At 48.4% G+C, this 23282-nt stretch overlaps 1 protein-coding gene across 10 annotated transcripts in view; it reads right to left on the reverse strand.

Annotated features, from left to right (window-relative positions):
- The window catches only part of Camk2b (calcium/calmodulin dependent protein kinase II beta), a 100381-nt gene extending 83641 nt beyond the window's left edge, over positions 1-16740 (reverse strand). For 8 of the 10 annotated variants that reach the window (XM_008834077.1, XM_008834076.1, XM_008834075.1 and 5 more), the window contains exon 1: positions 16472-16619. In XM_008834077.1, the coding sequence (XP_008832299.1) occupies positions 16472-16536 (65 nt within the window). In that variant the 5' untranslated portion in view covers positions 16537-16619. Of the gene's footprint in view, positions 1-16471 lie in introns of all 10 variants that reach the window. The other 2 variants (XM_008834071.1, XM_008834078.1) reach the window with 2 other exon arrangements.
- Between the last annotated feature and the right edge of the window lie 6542 nt (positions 16741-23282).

The following is a 23282-nucleotide window of genomic DNA, read 5'->3' on the forward strand; positions in this document are numbered from 1 at the left end:
GGTGTAGCAAAGTCACTTGAGGGCACTGGGCTATAGGTGGTCACCTGCCCAGGATGACTTGCATCCTTAGTCCAGAGCCCTGCCTGCCTTGTATGCCAGGCATCTATCACAACTGCATAATCCTCAAAGTGCCCCCTCAGTGGCAGGTGCTATCCCAAGGGGCGGACAGGCATCAGGCCTGATGTGAAAGAGGGGGCTCCCTACAGCTAGGCTGGGTCCTAAGCAAGCTGCCTGGCTGAGGCCGGGCTTTCAAGTCAAGGCCATGTTCCTAACCTGTTGTGGCTTCAAGACCACTGTGCTGTCAGGACAGTCCAGAATCTAAGCTCTAAGCCTCAGAACCGGCCCTGTTTGAGCCCTTGCTCCATCATATAACATGCACAGGGTCCTTGGAGGCACACAAGACCTTTCAAAGATAGAGTCATCTGACCCCAGGGCAAGGACACCGGCAGGGACCAGGATGAGGATGCTAGCAGTCTATGCTGCACCTCCAACTCCCTGGCTCAGCTTGACTCACGACATGCCAGCAGGAAGGGGTCACCTTGAACAGCGGCCTGTGTCACTGGGACATCTGTGGGACACGAAAGCATCCAAGCGTGTGCCAGTCTGGAAGAGACTGTCCCAAACAGCAAGCAGACTGAGAAACAGCTTCAGCAGACACTCCCACAGAAGGCCACTGACAGCAGCCACACTGCCACCTTCAAAGGCACGCTCCAGAACCTGCCACATCCTCCTGGCAGAAGCTGCTGGTCACTGTGCCCAGAAAAGGACAGTGGGGAAGTCATCATGCAGGGGCAGGAATTGAATCAAACCCCAGAGGGTCTGAAATTACTTTTGAACAGAGTGACAGCCAAGGCCATGTTGGCTCATGGAAGACAAATGGGCAGAGACATGACATTCCTAGGTTGGGGAAGGCGTCTCACAGAGTTCTGAACATCCCCTGGGCAGCAGCTACACTTGGGACATGCAGGATCCCAACTCACAAGCCGCAGCAATGTCCAGTGTTTGTGTCTGCTTGGTTCCCTCCCCTTCAAGACCTGTATCATTTAAAGCTTTTCAGGATTCTTGGTCTGTTACATTTCAGATCAATCAGATTTCATCCCTCTTTATTCTCAGGGAATGGAGAAGGAACGGTAAGCTCAGAACTGTCCCCAGGTCACTTGCAGGCCACCAACCCATCCTGCAGAAGAACTTAGCAGCAAGTCTAATATGCAAGAATGGGGTTTCCACAGAACCAACAAAGGGGCTTAAGGGACCCCCAGGAAGCCATGGGACCCCATGTTCCTGTTTTACAGGTGGAAAGCTGAAATTCAGAGATGCAAGGCAGCCCAAGGCCACAGAGACCAGCGGCTGATAGCTCATGCTCACCAGACGGGAACAGGTATCACATCCATAAAAATGTCCTTTATACACCCACAGTCAAAGCTGCATTTATTCATATAGATAGGAGGTGGACGAAACCCAGGCTCTAGGATGAATGAATGGATGCATAAAACGTGTCTACTCACACAATGGAACGTATTCAGGAGGGAGGTTCCTACACATGCCACCATAGTGAGCAACCCTGGCAGACACTGCGTTGAGTGAAATGGCCTGCTATATGGTTCCACTTCTAAGAAATACTTAGGGAGGTAGAATGGAGGTTGCCAGGGGTGGGAGGGGAACAGGGTGTTAGTGTTCACAGGGACAGAGATCCTGGGAGACGGTTGAAAAGGCTCTGGAAATAGTGTGATCTAACACACAGAAATGGGAATGTTCTTAATGTCACTGAACTGTGCGTTTGAAGGTGATAGAGATGGTAAGTTTTATGTGTACTGTGCTGGATAGCAACTTGACACACCCGGGTAGAGGGAGCCTCAATTGGGGAATTGACTCCATTAGACTGGCCTGTGGTCATGTCTGTGGGGCATTTTCTTGATTGATGAGCTATATGGAAGGGCCCAGCCCACTGTGGGCAGTGCCATCCCTGGGTAGGTTGTCCTGTGTTGTATAAGAAAGCCAGTAAGCAGTGTTCCTCCATGGCCAGTGCCTCAGCTCCTGCCTCCAGGTTCCTGCCCTGAGATCCTACCTTGGGCTCCCTCAGTGATGAACTGTGACCTAGGAGATGGAAGTCAAATAAACCCTTTCCTCCCTAATTGGTATTGGTCAGTGTTTCGTCACAGCAATTGAAGGCAAACCAAAATACATACTTCACCACAAAAAAACAAGAAAAAGGATACCAACAGGGTTGCAAGGACACCACAGCCCCACCCATACTGGACACTAATACCCAGAGCCACCTGCAAGAAGGAAAATGGAGTCCAGGCCATGGTGCCAAAGTGTGGGAGTCAAGGGACTTACTGGGTCCCTAAAAGTACAGCTTTCAAGAAGGGCAGTCATGAAAGTTAATGAAGCAGGCAGGCTCAGCCTCACCCCTCTTCTGTCTCTACAGAGGGCAGGAGTGGCTTGAGTCTTCCACATCCAGCTCCTGGCTTTGCCCCAGGGGCTCCCAAGACCTGGACACTTCTCACCTTGTGGAAACCTGACTCTGCCACTCCTCAGGCCTCAGCTCTGGTCTGAGCTCATATCAGGCAGAGGCCCAAGGAATGGCTAAGTTTAGAGGCACAGTCACCAGGCACCTGTCAGACGCTCTGGTGACAAGACTGCTTCTCACTGTGACTCGTTTAGGAAGATGGTTCACAGAAGCTGGCTTGAAGGAGCTGGCCAGGCCACAGCTGCCCTTCTGGCAAGTCCTACCAATTAAGAGAGGCCACAAGGCCTCCTGAGATATAATTCTCCTATCAGTTCACACAGCTAAAGTGCATGATCCGATGGTTTTTAATACAGTCACTTATGTGTGCATCCACTGACACGATCCGATTTTCACATCTCATCACTTAAAAGACAAACTTCTACCCCTTAGCAGACACTCTCCATCCTCTCTGTCCACTGCCCCTTGGCTCTACTTTCTGTCCTAAGAATCTGCATATTCTGAACATTTCCTATAAATGGAATCACACATGTGACCCTTTGTGGCTGGCCTCATTCACTCAACATTTTAAAGGTTTATCCAGGTTGAAGCATAATCAGGGCTGACTGGTCCATCTCCCCATCTTTTTCTCCCTCCCTCCCTCTCCTCCTCCCTCTCTAATGTTTGAGATACAGTCTGTATAGCCAAGGCTGGCCTTGAATTCATTATCCTCTTGCCTCCTCCTGGGTGGCATTACAGGCATGCACTATCACGCTCAACAGCATTTAATTTCTTACTCCTGAAAAAGATTCCACTGTGTAGATGTGATATGTTTTCTTTATCTGTTTATCAGGTGATGGGGCATATGAGTTGTTTCTGTTTGGAGGGGCTTGATGGATCATGGTGCTGTAGACAACTTTTTGTGTAGACATGTTTTCATATCACATGGGTACACACCTAAAACTGGAGTGCTGAGGAAGCCACCAAGTGCTTTGCACAGTGGCTGCATTGCTTTCCACCCTTACCAGCTGCTCACCCACCAGCACTCGCATGGTTCTCTCTGTCTTCGTGACAACAGCCAGCTGTGAGAGATGTGGTGTCTCATGGCGAGTTTCATTTGTATTTCCATAACGATGAAAAGTACTGCACACCCTTCTATGTGTTGTTGACCCTTTGATTATCTTCTCTGGAAAAATGACCTGTTTTGGTTTTCTACTCATTTGTGTGGAGAGAGAGAGAGAGAGAGAGAGAGAGAGAGAGAGAGAGAGAGAGAAAGCACGCATGTGTGTGTGTATGTGTGTTCACACATGCACCTATGTATGTGGAAGCCAGAGGAAAACCTTGAATGTCATTCCATATGTGTTGTCCCTCTTTTTTTTTTTTTCTTACAGAGTCTCTCCCTGGCCTGGAACTTATGTAAGCTAGGCTGCTGGCCAGTGAGCCCCAGGAATCCACCTGCCTCTGCTCAACTGTTTTTGCTTTTAACATGGTTCTGAGGATAAAACTCAGTTCTTCATTCTTGTAAGGCAAGTACTTTACCAACTGAGCTGTCTCCCCAGTCTGTGTGCCCATTTTTAAAATCGGGTTGTTCATTTTGCTGTTAAGTTAGAGTTCTTAAGAGTATTCTGGCCGGGCATGGTGGTGCACACCTTTAATCCTAGCACTTGGGAGGCAGAGGCAGGTGGATCTCTGTGAGTTCAAGGCCAGCCTGGTCTACATAGTGAGTTCCAGGACAGCTGGGGCTACAGGGAGACCCTGTCTCAAAAAGACCAAAAAAAAATTTTAAAAAAAGGAGGGGGGTATTCTGAATACAAATTCTTTGAATACATGATTTGCTACCCTATCAGCTGTCTTTTCCTTTGTTAGTATCCTTTTGAAGCACAAAGCTTCTTTTATATGTTTTACTATTTTTTTATTTTATGTGTATGAGTATATTTCCTGAATGTATGTAAGTGTACCTGTGCTGTGCAATGTCTTCAGCAGTCAGAAGAAGGCATCGGATCCCCTGGAGCTGGAGTTATGAACAGTTGTTAGCCACCATGTGGGTGCTGGGAATCAAACCCAGGTCCTCTGCAAGAGCAGCCAGTGCTCCTAACCCGTAAGCCATCTCTCCAGCCCCTTGAAGCACAAAAGCTTTTAATGTTGATGGGAGTCCAATGTATCTATTTTTCTTTTGTTGCTTATATGTTGGTATCATGTCTTAAAAAACCATTGCCTAATTCAAAGTCACAAAGACTCTACTTCCATCTAAGCATTTTACGGGTTTATCTCCTATTGTTAATGTATGATCCATCTTGAGATAACTGTGTAGAGTGTCAGAGTTTCAATGTCATTCTTTTGCATTTGGATACCATTTGCCTTCCTTTGTTTGTTTTGAGATACATACATTCCAGGCTGCCTTGAACTCAGTGATGAACTCATGACCCACCACACTGGGACAGTCTCCCACTAAACTGTCTGGGCACCTTTGTCAAATATCAACTGAAAGGCTGGGATGTAGCTCAGCAATAGAGTACCTGCCTAGCATTCACAAGGCCCTGTGTTCAGTTCCCCATACCATTACCACCCCCCGCCAAATTAACCATAAAGACATAGCTTTATTCTAGATTTTCATTTCAATTCCACTTATCTATGAATTTATTTTTCTACCAACACTACACTGTCCTAATTGGTATTAACTGCATCATTTTGAAATTAGGATATTGGATCCCCCAAGTTTGTTTTTATTATTTATTTATTTATTTATTTGTTTATTTTATGTGTATGTGTGTATTGCCTGCATGTAGGTGTCCTGGAACTCACTATGTAGACCAGGCTGGCCTTGAACTCACTGAGATCCGCCTGTCTCTGCCTCCCAAGTGCTGGGATTAAAGGCATGCTCTACTATGCCAGGCTTATTATTTTTATTTTAAGACAGGATCTCATTATGTAGCCCTGGCTGGCCTGGAGCTTCCAATGTAGACCAGGTTGGCCTCAAACTCACAGAGATCCACCTGCCTCTGCTTCTGGAGTGCTGAGATCAAAGGTGTGTGCCTAGCCAACTTCTGCTTTCTTGCTTTTTGAAAAAAAAGAAGCTGGGCATGGTGGCATACTCCTTTAATCCTGGCACTCAGGAGGCAGAGGCAGGCAGATCTTTGTGAGGTCTGCTGGGGCTACAGGGAGACCCCGGCTCAAAAAGCCCAAAAAAATATTTTTTTAATTATACATATGTGTGTCTGTGCATGTGAGTGCTGGTACCCACGGAGGCCAGAGGCATCAAATCCTTCTTGAACTGGTTGTGAGTTTATACTGAAAACCAAATCCCAGTCTTCTGTAAGAGCAGTATGCACTCAACTACTGAGTCATGTCCAGCCCTTTGTTTTTCTAAGATTGTTTGGCTATTCTGGATCCCTCAAATTTCCATGCAAATTTTAGGACAACATTGTCAAGTTTTACAAAAGAGAAACCTACAATCTTTCAGGTATTCCATGTTGAAACTGTGGGTATATTTGGAGCAAGGTGGCATCTTGCTATGATTTGAATCTGAAATGTCTTCTGAAGGCCCTTGTAAAGACTTTATAGCAGCTGATAGACTTTGCAGGCTCAAACCTCATCAATGGATTAAACATTGATGGACTCAAAATTTGAACCCACTCTTAGAAAGTAGTGGAAGCTAAGATGGGCTCAGTTGGAGGAAGCAGGTCATGGGGGAGGTGGGGTACTGTGGAAAGGTATTTCAACTTCTGCCCATTCCCTGCCTCCCATCTGCACTGAGGTAAGCCACATTGTTCTCCTTATGCTCCCCATCAGGATGTTCTGCCTACAGTGCATGAACCCTGAAGCAATAGAACCAGTGACCATGGACTGAAACCTTTGGAGCAGTGAGCCAAACCTAAGTCTTCCTCCCATAAACTGACCTCCTCAGACGTTACAGTGATAGAAAAAGTGACATATATATACATCTTAATATTGTCTTCCAACTCATAAATATAAGATGCCTTTCTGTTGATTCTTGACCTGTTAAAGTCTCAACAGATATCTGTAGTTTTCAATGTATAGATCTTTCTTTTGTCATTTTTTTCTTTTTGGTGGTACTGGGCTGGGTCCTGAACCCAGGACCTCAGACATGTTAGGCAAATGCTCTACCACTAAGCTATATCCTCAGCTTTTCTTTTGTGAAAATTACTAAATATTTTATCCCTTTAGATGTTATTGTAAATGGAATTGTTTTTCTAACTCTATTGTGAGATGAAACATTTCAGCATAGCAATGGATTTGGATTCATTTTTGTTTTTTAGTTATAATAATTTTCAGTGGATTTCTTAGAGTTTGAGACATACAAGATCATATCATGGGAAAACAGTTTTACTCACTCCTTTCCAATCTGGTTTTTGTTTTGTTTTGTTTTTCTTGTCCTAACAGCCCTGGCTAGAACCCCTTGCACTGCATTAAATTAAAAACAGTGATGTCAGCCGGACATGGTGGTGCATGCTGTTAGTTCCAGCACTTAGGAGGCAGAGGCAGGTGAATCTCTGTGAGATTGGGGCCAGCCTGGTCTACATAGAGAGTTCCAGACCAGCTAGGGCTACAGGGAAACCCTGTCTCAAAAAGACCAAAATTTTTCTTAAAAAGTGATGTCACTATGGATTTCCATAAATGTCTCTTGTCAGGTTAAGACTCCAGTTTGCAGTGTTTTCTATTTGTTTTGTTTTGTTTTGAAATCAAGAAAGAGGGGCTGGAGAGTTGGCTCAGCAGTTAAGAGCACTGACTGCTCTTGCAGAGTACCCGGGTTCAGTTCCCAGCACCCACATAGCGGCTACGAACCGTCCTTAACTCCAGTTCCAGGGGAATCCGAAGCCCTCTTCTGACCTCTGCGGCATTGCACAACACAGGTGTACTCACATATATGGAGGCAATACACTTGTACACATAAAATAAAAATAATAAATAAAATATTAAAAAAAAGAAAGAATGCCAGATTTTATCAAATACTGCTATGATTTGAATGTAAATTGCCCCTCCCAACCCCAGGCTCTTATTGTTTGAGTACTTGATCCCTAGCTAGTGGTGCTGTTTGATGAAGCAATGGATGGAAACTTTAAGAGGTGAGATCTCGTTGGTGGAAGTAGGGGGCAGATCTTAGAAGGCGATAGCCCAGATGTAGTTCCCATCTAGCTCTGCTTCCTGGTCCTGTGGAGATATGAGTCACTCTGCACAGGCTCCCACCACCACAGAGCCACTCCACACCTTTCTCCCCAGTGACAGACTGAAATTTCCCTGAAACTGTGAGTCAAAATGAATCCTTCCTCCTTTGAGTTGCTTCTGTAACTAACACAGAGCTGGGAAGATGGCGTCATTGGTAGAGTGCTGCCATGCAAACACGAGGACTTGAGTTCAGAGCTCTAGCACACACATAAAAGCTGGGCATGGTCAGGTGTGTCTATGACCCTAGCTGAAGGGGGGTCAAGGGGGGATGTAGATCACTGGAACTCATGGGCCAGTCGGTCTAGCTAATCAGTGAGCTCTAGGCTCAGTGACAAACCCTGTCTTAAAAAACATGGAGCGCAATCAAGGACGACACCTGACATTGACCTCTCCCCCTACATGTGTACCCATGTACACAGACACAACATACATATGCACACACACACACTGCACATACACAATTTTTTTTAAAAAATGGCTAATACAAATGCACTTTTTCTGCGTCCACTGGGGTGGCCATATTGCTTCTTTGTCTATTCTGTCCCTACAGTACACAGATTTCTTTCTGCATGTTAAACCAACTTTTGCTATTTCTGGGATAAATCCCTGCTTGTTCATAATGCATAATCCTTTTCATTTTATTGGTTGTTTTGTTTAGGATGTTGCATGTATATTCATAAAGGATCCTCATCTGTAGTTTTCTCCTAATGTCAGTGGTCTAGTGTCAGGATATTACTGACTTCATAAAATGAATTGGAAAGAATTTGCCCCTCTTCTGTTTTTTGGGAGAGTTTGTGAAGAACTTGTAAAAATTCTTCTTCTAATGTTTGGTGGAATTTGCCTGTGAAGTTTTCTGAGCTTGAATTTTTCTTTGTGAGAAATTTTTAAGTTGCTAATTCAGTCCCTACTTATTACAGGTTTACTCTTACTTTCTATTTCTTCTTGAATCAGTAGTTTGTGTCTTTCTAAGAACTGTTCCATTTCATGTAGGTTATATAGCTTTGTGGCACACAACTGTTCACTCGAATTTCCCAAGTAGCCAGAAGACTCCTGGCAGCTGGAAAGCATGCAGTCAGATCTGTGCAATGAATGAACAAATCTACAGAGGAGCAAAAGAAATCAGAAACTGTAACTATCATCCTCAAAAGAAACCAGAAAAAAAAAAAACACCTCTCTGGCCCTGTGTTATCCACCCCAGGTACTGCCCCCATGTCTCCAATAGCCCCTGAACTGCAGCTGGCCCAGACAGGTGCCATGAGTGTACAGTACTCAAGTTTCAAAGACATGATATAAAGAAAGAATGCAAAATGCTTAATTTTGCATTGATTAACTGTTGAAATATTGTTAGGGATATAGGGTTAGATACATTATTAAATTTATATTTACTATTTCTCTTTTTTTTAAGTACTAGAAAATTTTAAATCACACTTGTGTTTCCCCTGTACAGCCACATTTCCTTCCATCTAGAAAATGCTGTTCTAGACAACTTGGATAGGGTAGGGATTCATGTCACTGGGAGAAAAATGAAAATGGGAAAACAAGTCCAAAGGCACAGTTAGTGAGGCTCTCAAGGAAAGAGGGGTACACAGGTAGGGGTGAGGTCACTGGAGCCACGTGGGAGCTTTTCAAACCTCTTCCCCTTGTATCTGAGGAGGTGGGCTTGGGCGGGGCCTAAACTTTGCCAATGGCTGAGAACCACTGTCTTGGTCACCTTCTTCAGCAGGTCCTACGGCTCCTACAAAACCCCTACTCCCCCAAATCCCCCAACAAATGACGTGAATCAAACCCTTTGAACTTTTGCACCAAAGTACTTTAATGTGCAAGAAATAAAGGGAAGTACGTCATTACAAATGCTGGGATGCCACAAACTCTGAGAAGCTGGCCCCTAGGCAGGCATGAGAGTGCTAGAAACCCAGTGGCTGCTCCTCTCCAGGTGGCAACAGCAGCAGACCAATCCCGAGGACCCTCAACTGCCTGGAGTGAGTGGGTGCCTCATGGTTCTAGGAAGCAGTCACAGCTGTAAGGCTTGAGTGACCCAGGCCAGTGCTGAGCCACTACTGAGCACCTACTGTATACCACGCATGGTGGTAAACACTCGAATGCATCGGCTCCATGCTGGAAAAGGCACTAACTCAATGTACATATCAGCACACCATAACACACTGGCATCTCCCAAGAGGAGAGCCCGCCCTCTCCCTCCAGTCTTAAGATGCTGCTCACAAAGACGAGAGACAAGATCCGATGGTGCACCTGTGGACTTCGATCCATCCTAGAAAATGATCCTTAACCATTGGCTGGCTCTCACCAATCTGTTCTAGAATTCAACAAAACTGTGTATCTGGCTGAACAAAGAATCATAATTTCGTTATTTTAGGAACATTATGTTGACACACAAAGCAGCTGAGTCCTGATCAAGTTTGTGACTCTGACACAGGAGACAAAAGTCGCCCCAAGATAGACAACCAGCAACACCACCTCTGCAATGAAAGCACATTTTTATTGTTGATAAATTCAGACTTTCATATGAATAAAACATATCATTGTATGTACTCTGGCTATATGATACGATAATGTTCTAAAAACCAAGGTGATACATACTGCATTTTATGTTTCTACACTAACATAAAAGATGCTTTACTAAGCTGGGTGTGATGGTGCACACCTGTAATCCCAGGTGGTGGCAGGAGGACCAGGAATTCAAGGCCAGCCTTAGCTACAAAATGAAATTGAGGCTATCCTGGGCTAGATGAGACCCTGTCTCAAAAAAGGGGGGAAAATAAATTATCAAGACACTTTACAAATAATCAAATCAGGTTTCTTTTTTGTAGGAGAGAGAGAAAAGAGGGTTAGTTTTTGAAAATATATTCGAAATTTCCAGAAAGGTCGTATTTCTTGCTTGGATCAGGGAGCTCAAGTTGAAGAGGTTCTCTCTTCCACAGGCAGACTTTGCACTTTGATCTATACCTGGTCCTTTCTACTAAATTACTTGCTAAATTCCAGGGTAGCTCAATATGACTCTTAAAAGCCAATGGCACAAAATAAAGAGAGCCATCCTTATGATGATTTTTTTTTGGTTTCTTGAGACAGGGTCTCCCTGTAGCTCCAGCTGCCTGGAACTCACTCTGTAGACCAGGCTGGCCTAGAACTCACAGAGGATCCCCCTGCCTCTGCCTCCCAAGTGCTGGGATTAAAGGTGTGCACCACCATGCTCAGCGACGATTTTTTTTTTTTTTTTAGTAGAAAAAAACCATCTCCCTGCCCTCCACTTTGGAGAAGTCTCAGAAAAAAAAAAAAAAAAAAAAAAAAAAAAAAAAGAATATATCCTTATGATTCCTTTAAGGGAGAGCTGGGACTTCCTCAGCACCAATGACCTTGACCTTGGCAAACATCCAAGGAGGGCACTTTTCCGGGCCAAACCCCAGAGCTGCACTGAGAGTACAGTCCATCACACCCTCCTAATGAGCTCCTAGGCCCTGACTTCCAGTGCAGGGTCTGCTCATTCTCCACCACAGATCAGAGGATCAGGGCCAAATTTTCATTTAAAAATATGGCTTATGTCTGTGTACCCATCGCTCTTCTAAAGTTGGCACAGTCCATGCCCAGCAGAAAGACTTCCTAACATGAGGGGGCTGGGGGGGTGGCTCAGTTGGTAAAGTGCTAGCCATGCAAGCATGAGAACCTGAGTTCAGATCCCCAGCACCCTTGTAAAAAGCCGGGTGCACTGAATGCACCTGTAACCCCAGCACTGGGGAGAGACTGGAGGCTCCCTCGGGCTTGCTGGCCAGCCGTCTAGTCCCTGTGAGAGAAACTCTCAGAAAATAAGGTGAACAATCTCAGAAACTCTCAGAAGATAAGGTATTGAGGAATATGCCTGATATCAACTTCTGGCCTTCATGTGCTCATGCACACACGTGCATGTACAACCCACATGAACATGTACAGAACAAAAGAAAGGAGGGAGGAAGGCAGGGAGGGAGGACGAATGAATGGCTGGATTGGTCCCAACAGACTTTCTGACATAGGAGTTGTCATGGAGAAGTGTCAGGGCAAAGAAACGGCAGGCTCACAAGCACAGTGAGTCCATCTATGTTTTAAAAGCACATACATGATATGTACGTGTAATAGCTGTACATAGATACATATCCTTACACCTACAGTCCTGGCTCCTCTGGGACTGAGGGAGCTTGGAAGTAAAAGGTCACATTTTACTGCGTATGCTTCTGTATTGTTTGACTTTTTTTTATAACAAGGCTATATTGCACTAGTAATTTCTTTAACGAATAAAATAAAAATTTTAAGTCTTGCTGATCTCAAATGGGGTCAGAGTGTTGGTTGTCATGGAGAGGTGATAAAAAGAAGTGACGTTTTCACAGAGGAGATGTTGGCAGTGCCCTGGGTTTGGAAACACACAAAGACAGTGTAGGAAGTCCATTGGCTGAGGACAGGTGTGGTCCCGAGGAGTCTGGGGTCAGAGGAGACCACAAACTGGCCAAGAGTCCGCCAGCAGAATGATGGACTTCAGGAGCAGAGAGGAGAGGAGGTTCATTGGCTCCAAGAGGCAGAACTGGAGTCCAGAGCAAACTCGGTGACTGGAACCCTGACCCCGTGTGACCTTCACCAGGAGATGGGGCTTCTCTGTGCCCCTTGGTCATCTCTCCTGTAAACTGGAAATAATCACAGTGCTCATTCCACAGACCCAGTGTGTTAACAGGAACACCACTGAAGCGCAGGCAACTGTCACCAGAACAGAGTCCGGCAGCGAGCATGCAGATGTATTCTTAGCTCTCAGCAAAGTAGGTTATGGTATAAAAATACCATTAAATAGTAACTAAACTAGCGTCACCTTAATGTGCATCTTGCCAACAACCCCAGCATGTGTGTTTTCTTTTTAAATTACCCTATATTAGAGAATCAAGACCGGGACTCATTCTGGCTTCCCCAGACCAGGCAAGCAGGCAAAGGCCAGAGGTCTACTCACCCTTCCCCTTGGATGAGGGGGGCACAACCCCCAGGCCCTGTGACTCAGCCCCAGGCAGGGGTTTCAGGTCAGGCTTTAAGGTATGTAAGTGTCTGGGCCCCAAAGCACAGAGGTGTCAGAGGAGAGGAGAGGGAGGAGAGGGGGGCCAGGAGATAGAGGGCAGTCCTAGCAAAGGCCCTGAGGCAGACAGGGTCTGGCATTCTCCAGGGGAAGGAGGGAGAAAGCAAACACAACAGCAAATACAACATTCTTCCTGGAGCCAGTCCCTCTCTTCCCTGGCAAATGGCATCACACAGGAGATTTCAAAACTGATCTGCTCTGAATTTCCTAAGTTTATTATCTACCTAGCAGGTCATCCATGGGTTGAGAGCAGGCTTGTCAGAAGAAAGTACCAACAGCTGACATGGAAGATCCCAGTGAGTGGCCAGGTCACATGCATCCCAGCCTGCCCTCTGCTGACTGGGGACCACCAGATGGAGTCAAGGACACATTAAGGTCAATTCTGGGCCTATTGGGGTGTGGGGGAGGAATGGTGGAAGTTTCTGGGATGAAGGTCATTGAATCTTCACTGCTCAGGCTTAGGTACTGGTATAAGTAGGGTTGGATGTGGTAGTACACACCTTTAATCCCAGCACTCAGGGCAGAGGCAGGTGGGTCTGTATGAGTTGGAAGCCAGCCTGACTGATCTACATAATAAGTTCTAGGCCAGTCAGGACTACATAGTGAGACCCTGTCTCAAAGAACAAACAAAACAAAACATCAAATAGTAACTAAACTATGGGTTGTGAGCCCTGTGCCCTCTCCCCCTAAATAGGAGGGGGTCCATGACTCCTACAATTATGTCCAAAAATGTATGGAGGCTGTTTGTCTCTAGAGAAATCATCTATATTTTAATGAGACAACCACTCTGAAAGTAGAAAATTCATAGGCGTTAATCCAGAAGGTGGAACCACTTTCTACCTGTTAGCACTCCCTACCTGTTGAGGCCAGTGTTGGTGCACCAGGCTCAAGTCACCCCCAACACAATTAGATGGAATGGGGCCAAAACCAGGGACAAACAGGAAGAATCACAATTAGTGTGGATACTTGTATCTGTGTGTGAGTGTAGTGAAGGATACAATGCCTGACCCAAGTCAGAGGAAAATGGATTATTTAATATTTACTTGCAACACATTATTTCTTATCATTTTAAGATAGAACTTAAAACCAAAATGATGAAAAATTTTCCAATCAGTGTTCAGTTTATTATTCTTGGGCTTTCTGAAGTTTTAAACTATATCCAATAAGAAAATAATTCAAACCATCCTAAGGCTGATCATGTGGACTGAGTGTCCTCCTACTTTGCCCTGTGCTTGCTTCTGGGATCCTGGGGGGCACTGTATCCCAGCCTATGAACCGCCAGAAGGGCACACACTGAGGCGCTGCAGAGGCCAGGCACCAGAGAGCCACCCCTTCTGTCAGCCCACCTGACCCCTGCCCCAGGCCTGGGGAAGAAGGGGAGATCCAGACCAAACATAGCCAAGAAGGGAGGGGAAAGGCCAGAGCTGCCACACAGACACACAAAAGCAGCTGTGGGCCTGTGACCAGCCCTTCCACCAAGCAGGGGACTCAGCATCTCCTGACTGCATGCCAGGGGCTATGGCTTTAAATAAACTTGGACCCGTCTACCTGGGCCTGGGAAGCAACACCAACTGTGCCCCAGGCAGGCGCTGTCAACAACTAGCCAACATGGCCACTGAGGGGGGAGGAGGGGTAGGCTGTTCCCACAACTTAGCCTTAGGGTGCCCTCCCCTTCATAGCTCCCCTTGCCCCCCACCCCCACCCCCAGGCTGGCGCCTAGTCGTCTCCACAAAGGTATGCTAGGCTGAGCATACTGCTCCTGCCTAGGGTGCCTCCTCTCCTGTGCCAGGTCACAATGGCTCCTCCACATCAGGCTTCCCTTCTCACCCTTGCCTGTAGCCTCCCTCTTGTGAGCGCTCACTCTCTTGCCTACCTAGGGAGGAGCTGGCAGTTCCAGTCCTCACCTGTCTCTATTGCAAATGTCACCCCTCAGCCCCCACTCCCCAGTGGGGGTGGCAGTGATCCAATAATCAGTCGCTGCTGGCGGCTGCCTAATGCTGCTGCTCATGGCAGGGACGGTTCACACCAAAGTTGAGAGGCAAAGAGCCCCCTAGAACAGCAAGTTTTATCTTGAGAGGGACTTCTTGGAAAACATCTGGAGGCCCAGGGCAGGAGTGCAGGCTCCTGGGCACACCGAAAAGGCGACAAGAAGGCTCCTGGGAAGGAGAGACTTCCCATTGCTGCTGTCTTCCTCAGAGAATCAGACACATCGACAGCTGCCACCTGCCCCAGCAGCACAGAATATAGCCCAGGAGGAGATGGGCAACTGGCTCCGATGAGCACGCATCAAAGCATCTGAGTCTGAGATGGAGAGCTAGCTTCCCCTAACCCTGGACATCCGGTCTACCTGGGGAGGCTGCCTCACCCCCAGCCGAGGACTCCCAGCCCACCCCTTCTTCCTTACAGGTCCCCAGCCCCCACCAGCTCCTGGAAGCTTTTATGCCTGCAACGTGAGGTCCACTGAGAGGCGCACACAGCCGGAGTGAAACGGTGCTGGGCCCTCTAGGCTGGGATAGCTGTCCAGGTCCACCCAGCCTCACCCCCTGCCATCCTGCATAGGCTTCCTCCTGCCACTCCGCTTGGCTCCTCACCTCCCCCCCCCCCCAGGCCTGACCCAAATCCTCTTGGCACGTGCAGGAAGAAGTGGGGAATGCACACACCCCCACACTCCTCCAGCTGGGCACTCCACAATTATCAATGATCAGCGTCCCTCGCCCACCACAAGCTTTCAGACGCTTTTTTAGTAAAGGAAAAAAAGGATTTGCTGCTGGATGTGTAAGAGGAAATCTCGCCAGCGCCCCCACGGCGCAGGAGAGACGGGGGAGGGGAGAGGGAGTGGGGAGGAGGACCTGGCTCTGGAGTTCTGCAGCCCCAAAGGATGCCCCTACAGCCACCTTAAATCACAGAAGACCGCCAGGCCCGAGACGAGGCCCCCAACGGGCTTTGAGGTCTCCCACCCCGCGGACAAAGCCAGGTCCGGACGCTCCAAATCATGGCTTCACCCCACATCGCTCATGCTGCGGAGCAGTGTCTCAGCCAGGGCACCTGTTCCCCAGGAGGCCCTACCTGAAATACGCCTTCCAAGCCCCTCCCCCAGCCCTCCCACCATAGAGGAAAAAACGCTCCAGAATCCAGCCTCCCTCTGCCTCGATGACCCTGAAATCAATCAGAGGCCCAACCGCTTCCTCGGCTCACTCCCTCACCCCCCACTCCATGGCCTGATCCTGGTTCCCTGACCTCATCCATCCCCTCCAAATTCTTGCTTCCAGAAAAATAGGGGGGGGGGGATCCTCCAGAACCCAGATTCTCCAAGGGACCCAAGGCAGCAGCGGCTCTCACGCTGGCAACCCCCCCGCCCCAGCGCAGATGGGGCCACACGAGGAGCAGTCGCCGAGCGGGTCCGCCAGCGCTGCCACTCGGGTAGGGGGTGGGGACCGCGCGCTCAAACCGGGGACGACCCCCTGGGGTAACGGCAGACCCCTCGGGACGCCCTGGGCGCCACAGCCGCCCCCGCGTGCCGCTCCTCTCTGACCTCCCCGCCGCCAAATGCGTCACGTCTGCCCGGCGCTCGGGACACCTGCTGCCGCCCCCGCCACGCCGAGTCCAGAGCCCCGAGTCCCGGGCCCCGCGGGGAGCCCGAAGAGCCGGGGGCGCGCGGGGCCGCAGTGCGCGCGGAGCGAGAGGCGCTGAAGGGTCCCCGCTCCCCGGGGTCCCGGACAGCTCGCACGCGCCCAGGCTCTTACTTGCCAATATCCTCGTAGAGCTGATACTCGTCGGTGAATCGGGTGCAGGTCACCGTGGTGGCCATGGCGGCGGCGATCGGACTCGGCGTGCGCTCGGCTGCACTCGGGCGGCGGCGACTCCGGCTACCGCTCGCGGGCACGGCGGGGACACGGGCGCGGGCGCGGGAGACACCTCGGCTCGCGGCGCCGGGCGGGGGCCGTGCTGGGCTGCGCCGGGCGGCGAGCGCACGCGAGATCTGCTCGCTCTGTCCCCGCCAGGAGCGCGCCGCACACCTACGCGCGCAGAGGCGCGGGCTCTGCTGTCGCCGCCGCGCCCGCCCCGCCCGCTGCCCCTTGCACGCGCCTCACCCGCACCCTACACACGCCGTTCCTGCAATCGCACACGCACCGCGCCCGCGCCTGCACGCGCACTGCGCCCGCACCCCGCACCCGCACCGTGGATCCTCTCGCACGCACGTCGGCGCCCGCGCCTGCGCCCGCGCCTGCACCCGCACTGCACCCGCACCATGCGCTCACGCCGGTGCTCGCGCCCTATCCCCGCACATGGGCTACACCCGCGCGGTGCCCACGCGCTGCGCCTGGCCCTGTGGGCCAGCCCTATACAAACAGGCCATTGCGCCGGTTCTTCCACTGCCGCAGGCGACCCTCCAGCATACACACGGGGGACTTGAACCCAGCCTCCTCTCTGTCCTGAAGGCCCACCTCCCCTAGTCAGGGGGAGGGACCTCCCCTAGACAGGGGAAGGGGTCCTGTGTCGCCCTGCACAGGGCTCGGTTCCCCATCATCCCCAAGAAAAAAGCTGCCAGACGCCAGGCAGAACTGCCCATGAGTCTTCCAAGCTCAGTATGTATACTGAATGAGAGGAAGAGGAAGGGGCTGCCGGCTTCTGGTGATCCCAAACCACTTCCCCACTTCTGGGATTAGTGACTAGGGTCCTGAAAATGGACGTTTGGAGTCTAGGTGGGACCTCGTGCCAGCAAAATGTGCTCCTCTGCTCTGTCAGGGACTCCTGTCATGATCCCTTATAGTCATTCTGTCCAGATAACCTGGTCCACCTGTTTGCCTCTGCTCTGGCCAGGAAAAAGATTCACCACTTCTCCCTCCCTTTCCAGTCCCCTCTTGAAAGTGTGCCCATCAGGGACGAGGGCACAGGCTGGTTCCTTCAAAACTCCTCTTGGCCAACACCCAGCACTCCTTGGAAGATTGGAGCTGGGTTTCCTGCTGGGCAACTGGGAGAAGTTTCAGCCAGCTCTAGATGGCATTAGGGGGCTGCTGCCCTCCTTTCCACTTCCTATCCCCCAAGAGCAGATTCTGGGCCTGTCTGGCTCAGATCTCAACCAAAGGCTAGCCCTGGACACCCCAGCAAGTGTCTCTTAGATAAAGAAGTAAATGAGGGTTTTTAGAACCACTGGGCAGCCAAAGGCCTTCCCAAAAGATGAATTTGACATGGTGAAAAACAGGCCTCCTGGCAAAGCCTTGACCTGGGTGTGCAGACCCAGCTTCAACCCAGAAGACAGCCAGATAGAGGACAAGGGACGGGTAGTACATAGGCAAGTGGCCCAGGCAGAAGTTTCTAGCTAAAAAAGCAGAGGAATCCTGGCCTTGACATCAGCACAGCCCAAGCAGAAACCTCATTGTGCCAGAGTATGGGCTTAAACACGGAAAACCCTGGGCCATGCCACAGCATGGGATGGGGTGGGGTGAGGGTGAAGGCCAGGCTGAAGTTTGCTCTTGGGAGTGCTGTTGCCTCCCCCAGCACCTGCTGAGAGCAGCTGCATCTGCCCTCTCTGGGCTCAGGAAGGAGAAGGAGGCAAGGCTGCACAGTAGAGTACAATTAGCAAAACAAAACAAAATTGTACCCCTCTGTAACGTAGGCTCTCTTCAAACTACCAAGTCACACATACTCCCACATGTGTATCCAGAAGACAAGGTGGTGTTTGAATGCTCATGGTAGCTGATCTTGATTGCACTTGCACGCCTGCTCCCCATATTGCATTATTTCATTCTCAAGCTTAGGAGATGTGCCATTATTCCCATTTTACTAGATGGGACAAAAGAGAAAGGGGAGGTGACGTGCCCATTGTTGTACAGCCAAGATGTGACAGGAAAAGCTGGAGATATGGCCCATAAGCATGAGGACCTTGTTTGATCCCCAGAACGTATGTGGAAAAGCATAGGCTTGCAATCCCAGCACTAGGGAGGTGGAGATAGATGCCAATCTGGCCGAATCTTCAAGCTCCAGGTTCAGTGAGAGGTCCTATCTCAAAAAATAAGGTGGAAAGGGATTGAGGAAGACATCTCTGGCCTCCACACACATGTACATATGGACACATACAGACATATACACATTTACAGAATAAAAATAAATATATCAAAAAAGAGAAGTGACTGGAATTTCCCATAAAGCCTTCCTTGCTTTTTATTTTTACACATGCACATACTAAGACATACACACAAATACATGTACAGACATATGCACAAACATGCATACACACAAATGAGCACAGAAACCTAATACACATATATACACAAACAGATGTACACACCAGGCAAGGTCGTAGCAACACTCTGGGTGGTCTTTTGAAGGTCAGCTTCCAAAGGCCGGGAGGCTGTCCAAGACCAGTGTTAGAGAAAAAGTTGGAGTCCCTAAGGAGTCCCTAAGGAGTGTGTGCAATTTAAGTGTGTCCTCTTATCACCTCTGTTCTATTCCTATGAGCTCCCTAAGGCTCCAGCAGCCCTTCCTCAGGGCTGAAGCATTAGAGGCATCACTTGAAGCTCCCTCTTGGGGCAGGAAGGTCCAGCATTAGACAGTGGGGAAGAAGCAGGCTGCCAGAGGCATACAGCCTACCCTTGCCCACACAGCACAGCCCACATTCCACCTCCAGACCCAGAAACTCCTTCCTAACAGAATGAAATGGATGAGAGGGAGACAGGATTCCAGCTATGACCTTTCTGCTCTTGGACCCTCGAAGCCTTCTCATCTGGCTTCAGCGCCTATCAGAGGCCCAGACTCCTCCCTCGTCTAACCTCTTCCCCTGCCTTCCACCCTTACACTCCCCCACTCCTCCCGCCCTCTGTGTCATCTCTGCCTCCCACCTTGTCCTTTCTGGCTCGATTTCGTAAGCAAAGAGGGTTCTCCCTCCCAGGTGGCAGCTGGGGTGGTTGTGGGGAATATCAGTTCTGGGAGGTTATTGTTAGGACAGTCACCATGGCAACAAGCATCACATCTGCAGAGCCAAAAGTGTTGCACATGGGGCTCATTCTCCCAGAGAAAGCCATAGCCTTCCCTATGCCTTTACCTCCAGGGACTGTCATGTAGAGGGATGTCACTGTTCCCATCTCTCCCAGGCTTAGCTATCTGCCCAGTAAAGCAGGTGTGATTTCCAGAGCAGGAAGACCTAAGCCATCCTCAGTCATTGGGTCGTGAACATAGCAGCCTATTCAGGACATTCTAGCAGATATATCAGATGACAGCAATGCTGGTAATGATGGTAGTGGTGTGGTGATGGTGATTGTGATGATGGTGATGTTAGTTGTAATGGGGTGGTGGATAATGGTGGTAGTGGTAGTGATGGTGATAGTGGTGGTGGTGATGGTGATGATGATAGTGGCGGTGATGGTGGTGGAAGTTGTGGTAGTAGTAATGGTGGCGGTGGTGGTGGTGGCATCAAAAGACTGATGGGCTTTGGACCACAAAGTAGTCCAGTATTGGCGTTCAGATCCGGTTTCATAGCTAATACCAATGCTGTGCTAAGGGGTGACTCCTTACATTCTTTGTGCAGTTACTGTGCATCAACTATGTGCCCGGCCCTGCCCAGGCAAGGACTCACACCAGAGAAAGAGAGGGATAAGGTTGTTGTATCTACAGGATTTACGCCCAAACTGACAAGAACACAAAAAAGCCTTCAGCAGTGGTGCCTATCACATGATACCACCCCCAGGGACTGCTTGGCTTTCCATGATTTCAGTGCCCACAGTCAACCACAGCCCCAAAATATTAAATAGGAAATTGCAGAAACAAACGATCTGTAAGTTTCACATTGCCACAGTAGTATGTTTTTGCACTCTGTCCTGTCCTGGCTGTGACTCACCCTTTGATCCTGCATATCCATGCTGTATTGTTTGTATGTACGTATGTATGTATGTATGTATGTATGTATGTATGTATGTGTATGTATGTATGTATGGGAAAAAACACTGCACTTGTAGGGTTCAATACTGTGTGCAGGCTAGTCTATATAGATTTAAAGCAAAGGGGTCTGCCAGAGAGTGACAGGTGGCACCTTCAGAATGGCTGTCCACCGAAGGCTTTCTGAGGTATGATGCATAAGCTGAGGTTTGAATGATAGAGATGCTGGCCTTCAGAGGATAAAATAAAAGGTATTGGCAGAAGGTGCAGCTGTGCAAAGGCCCTTTAGGTGGAGTAAGCTCATGTGTTTAAGGAAGAGAGTGAGGGAGACTGCACCTGAAAAAGCCCCACTGTATTTTGCTGGTGGTTCCTCTACAGTAGATTCTGTCTGGCATCTGAGTCCTTGAAGAGATGCAAGCTACTCTTCTAGCCTACAAGCAACATGATGGATCTCTCCAGTCAGCCCTGGGCAGTGTCCACAGGCCTGGCTCAAAGGTTCAGCCTGAGGACATATGACAAGACCCCCAGATTTGTTCCCTGCTCATCACACTCCAAGCTTAAGGTGGGCACCACCATGTCCAGGAGAGACCAGATCATACCCCTGGGCAGGGGGAGGAAGGCCAGAACAGCCCTGCTAAACTCACTCCCAGACTGCAGCTTGGTGTAGCCTCTCCTGTACCCTTGTCTAAGTCTCTGGCTGGCTGAGTTTCCCTAGAATAGCTCTTGCACTCCTAACCCCTTCCAGTTTGACCTCATCATGCCTATTCTGGTTAATGTTCTCTTGTTCTCTTAGAAGGGCCTCAGGCCTGGACCTAGGTGCATAAGACATTGTCCAGCTCAGCACAACCAAGCAACTGTACCACAGGAGTGACTGGACTGACAGAGCAAGTGCAAGTGGAGCCACGTACATCTCCAGCGCCTCCTTACTTCACAGTGGACACCAGGGGTTTGCCATCATGGAATCTCCTACTTGGGAAGGAGAGGCAGGAGACTTGCATTAGAGCCACCTCCATTACTGCCCTGCACAGCCTGCACCCACAGACAGGAAGACTATACTAACATGAAAGGCTTGGAGTCCCACCATGGACAGAGGCTTGGTGCTCCAGCTAGGCTGACTGGAAAGGAACAGAAGTGACCACCATGGTGGTCAGGACACCTCAGATTCTAGACTGCCTCCACAGTCTGCCCTTTCCCAGTGCTCTGACAGGAAGATTCAGTCATTTCATCCTTGTTAGAAGCAGGGTTTGATAAAGGGAGGATGACGAGAATTCAGGGCAGCTGTTTCTGAGTACATTTTGTAATAGGTGTTAATATCTGATGGCAGTTAGCAGTTACCATTGTTAACTGTAAGATCATGTTCATAAAAATGGAATAGCCACCCTGGAGAACAGTTTGGCAATTTTTAGAAAACTAAAAAGATATTGACCCTATGACATTTCAATTCCTCTCTTAGATATTTACCTAAAAGAAATAAAATCGTGTCACAAAAAAGAAATTTGTACAAGAACGTTTATTTATTTATTTGTTTGTTTGTTTATTTATTTTTGGTCTTTTTGAGACAGGGTCTCCCTGTAGTCCCAGCTGGCCTGGAACTCTCTATGTAGACCAGGCTGGCCCCAAATTCACAGAGATCTGCCTGCCTCTGCCTCCCAAGTGCTGGGATTAAAGGCGTGCGCCACCATGCCTGGAGTACGAGAACATTTATAGTAGTTCTATTCATAGAACTGAAAACTCAGGAGCAGTATAAATGCCTGTAAATAGTGAATGCAGGTAAACACACTAGTGTACATAAATAAAAAACAGTAACTGGCACATTCACAACACAGATGAATCTCAAGCCTAAAGATGAATGAAAGTCGGACACAAAATATACATGGCATAATTCCATTCCTAGAGAATAACAGTGGCCAACCCACAGGGGATACTATCAGGATTGTCTGGGGAGGAAAGTTTATTGAATGGTAGAAATGTTCTTTTTCTTTTTCATAGTTACACATGCATTTGCTCAAAATGTGGAAAATTTAAAATTAGTGCATCTTATATAATGTGCACGACTTCCATGTAAGTACATGTGTAAATCAACTCAAAATTACACGAAGGGTCTGTTCATGTTGTTGGCCCACATGGAGAATACCCTGTTTTTCCATTCAAGTGGAACAGCCTCAGCAACAGAGCAAGAATTAGGAGACAAAGGAAATCTCAAAACATTCTACAAAAGAGTAAAAAAATTCTACAACATAAGAAATAAGAACTAAGTCAAGGGAAGCAGACTAAATTGAATGAGAGGGAAAGTTAAATGACAGGATACACTATGGAACAGAAACTTACAGAACAACACAAGCGGGTGTGGCCAAAGATGCTCAGAGATGTCTTGAGCTAGTGTGCACTTACCAGAAAACAAGATCAGACATAATTTAAGGTTTACAGCTCAAGGAGCTAGAAAACTAGCAAAACGTCCCTAAAGAAGTGGAAGGATGGGTTTGATAATGCCAAGCAGAAATTAATACAAAACAACAGAAGAACTAACCAGTTATACCCAATGGAGCATTTATTTTATTTTATTTTATTTTATTTTATTTTATTTTATTTTATTTTTTTTTGGTCTTTTTGAAACAGGGTCTTCCTGTAGCTCCAACTGACCTGGAACTCACTATGTAGAGGAGGCTGGCCTTGAACTCATAG

The sequence above is a fragment of the Nannospalax galili genome, unplaced genomic scaffold, assembly GCF_000622305.1.
Source record: "Nannospalax galili isolate Female #2095 unplaced genomic scaffold, S.galili_v1.0 scaffold996, whole genome shotgun sequence".
NCBI classification, from domain to species: Eukaryota; Metazoa; Chordata; class Mammalia; order Rodentia; family Spalacidae; genus Nannospalax; species Nannospalax galili.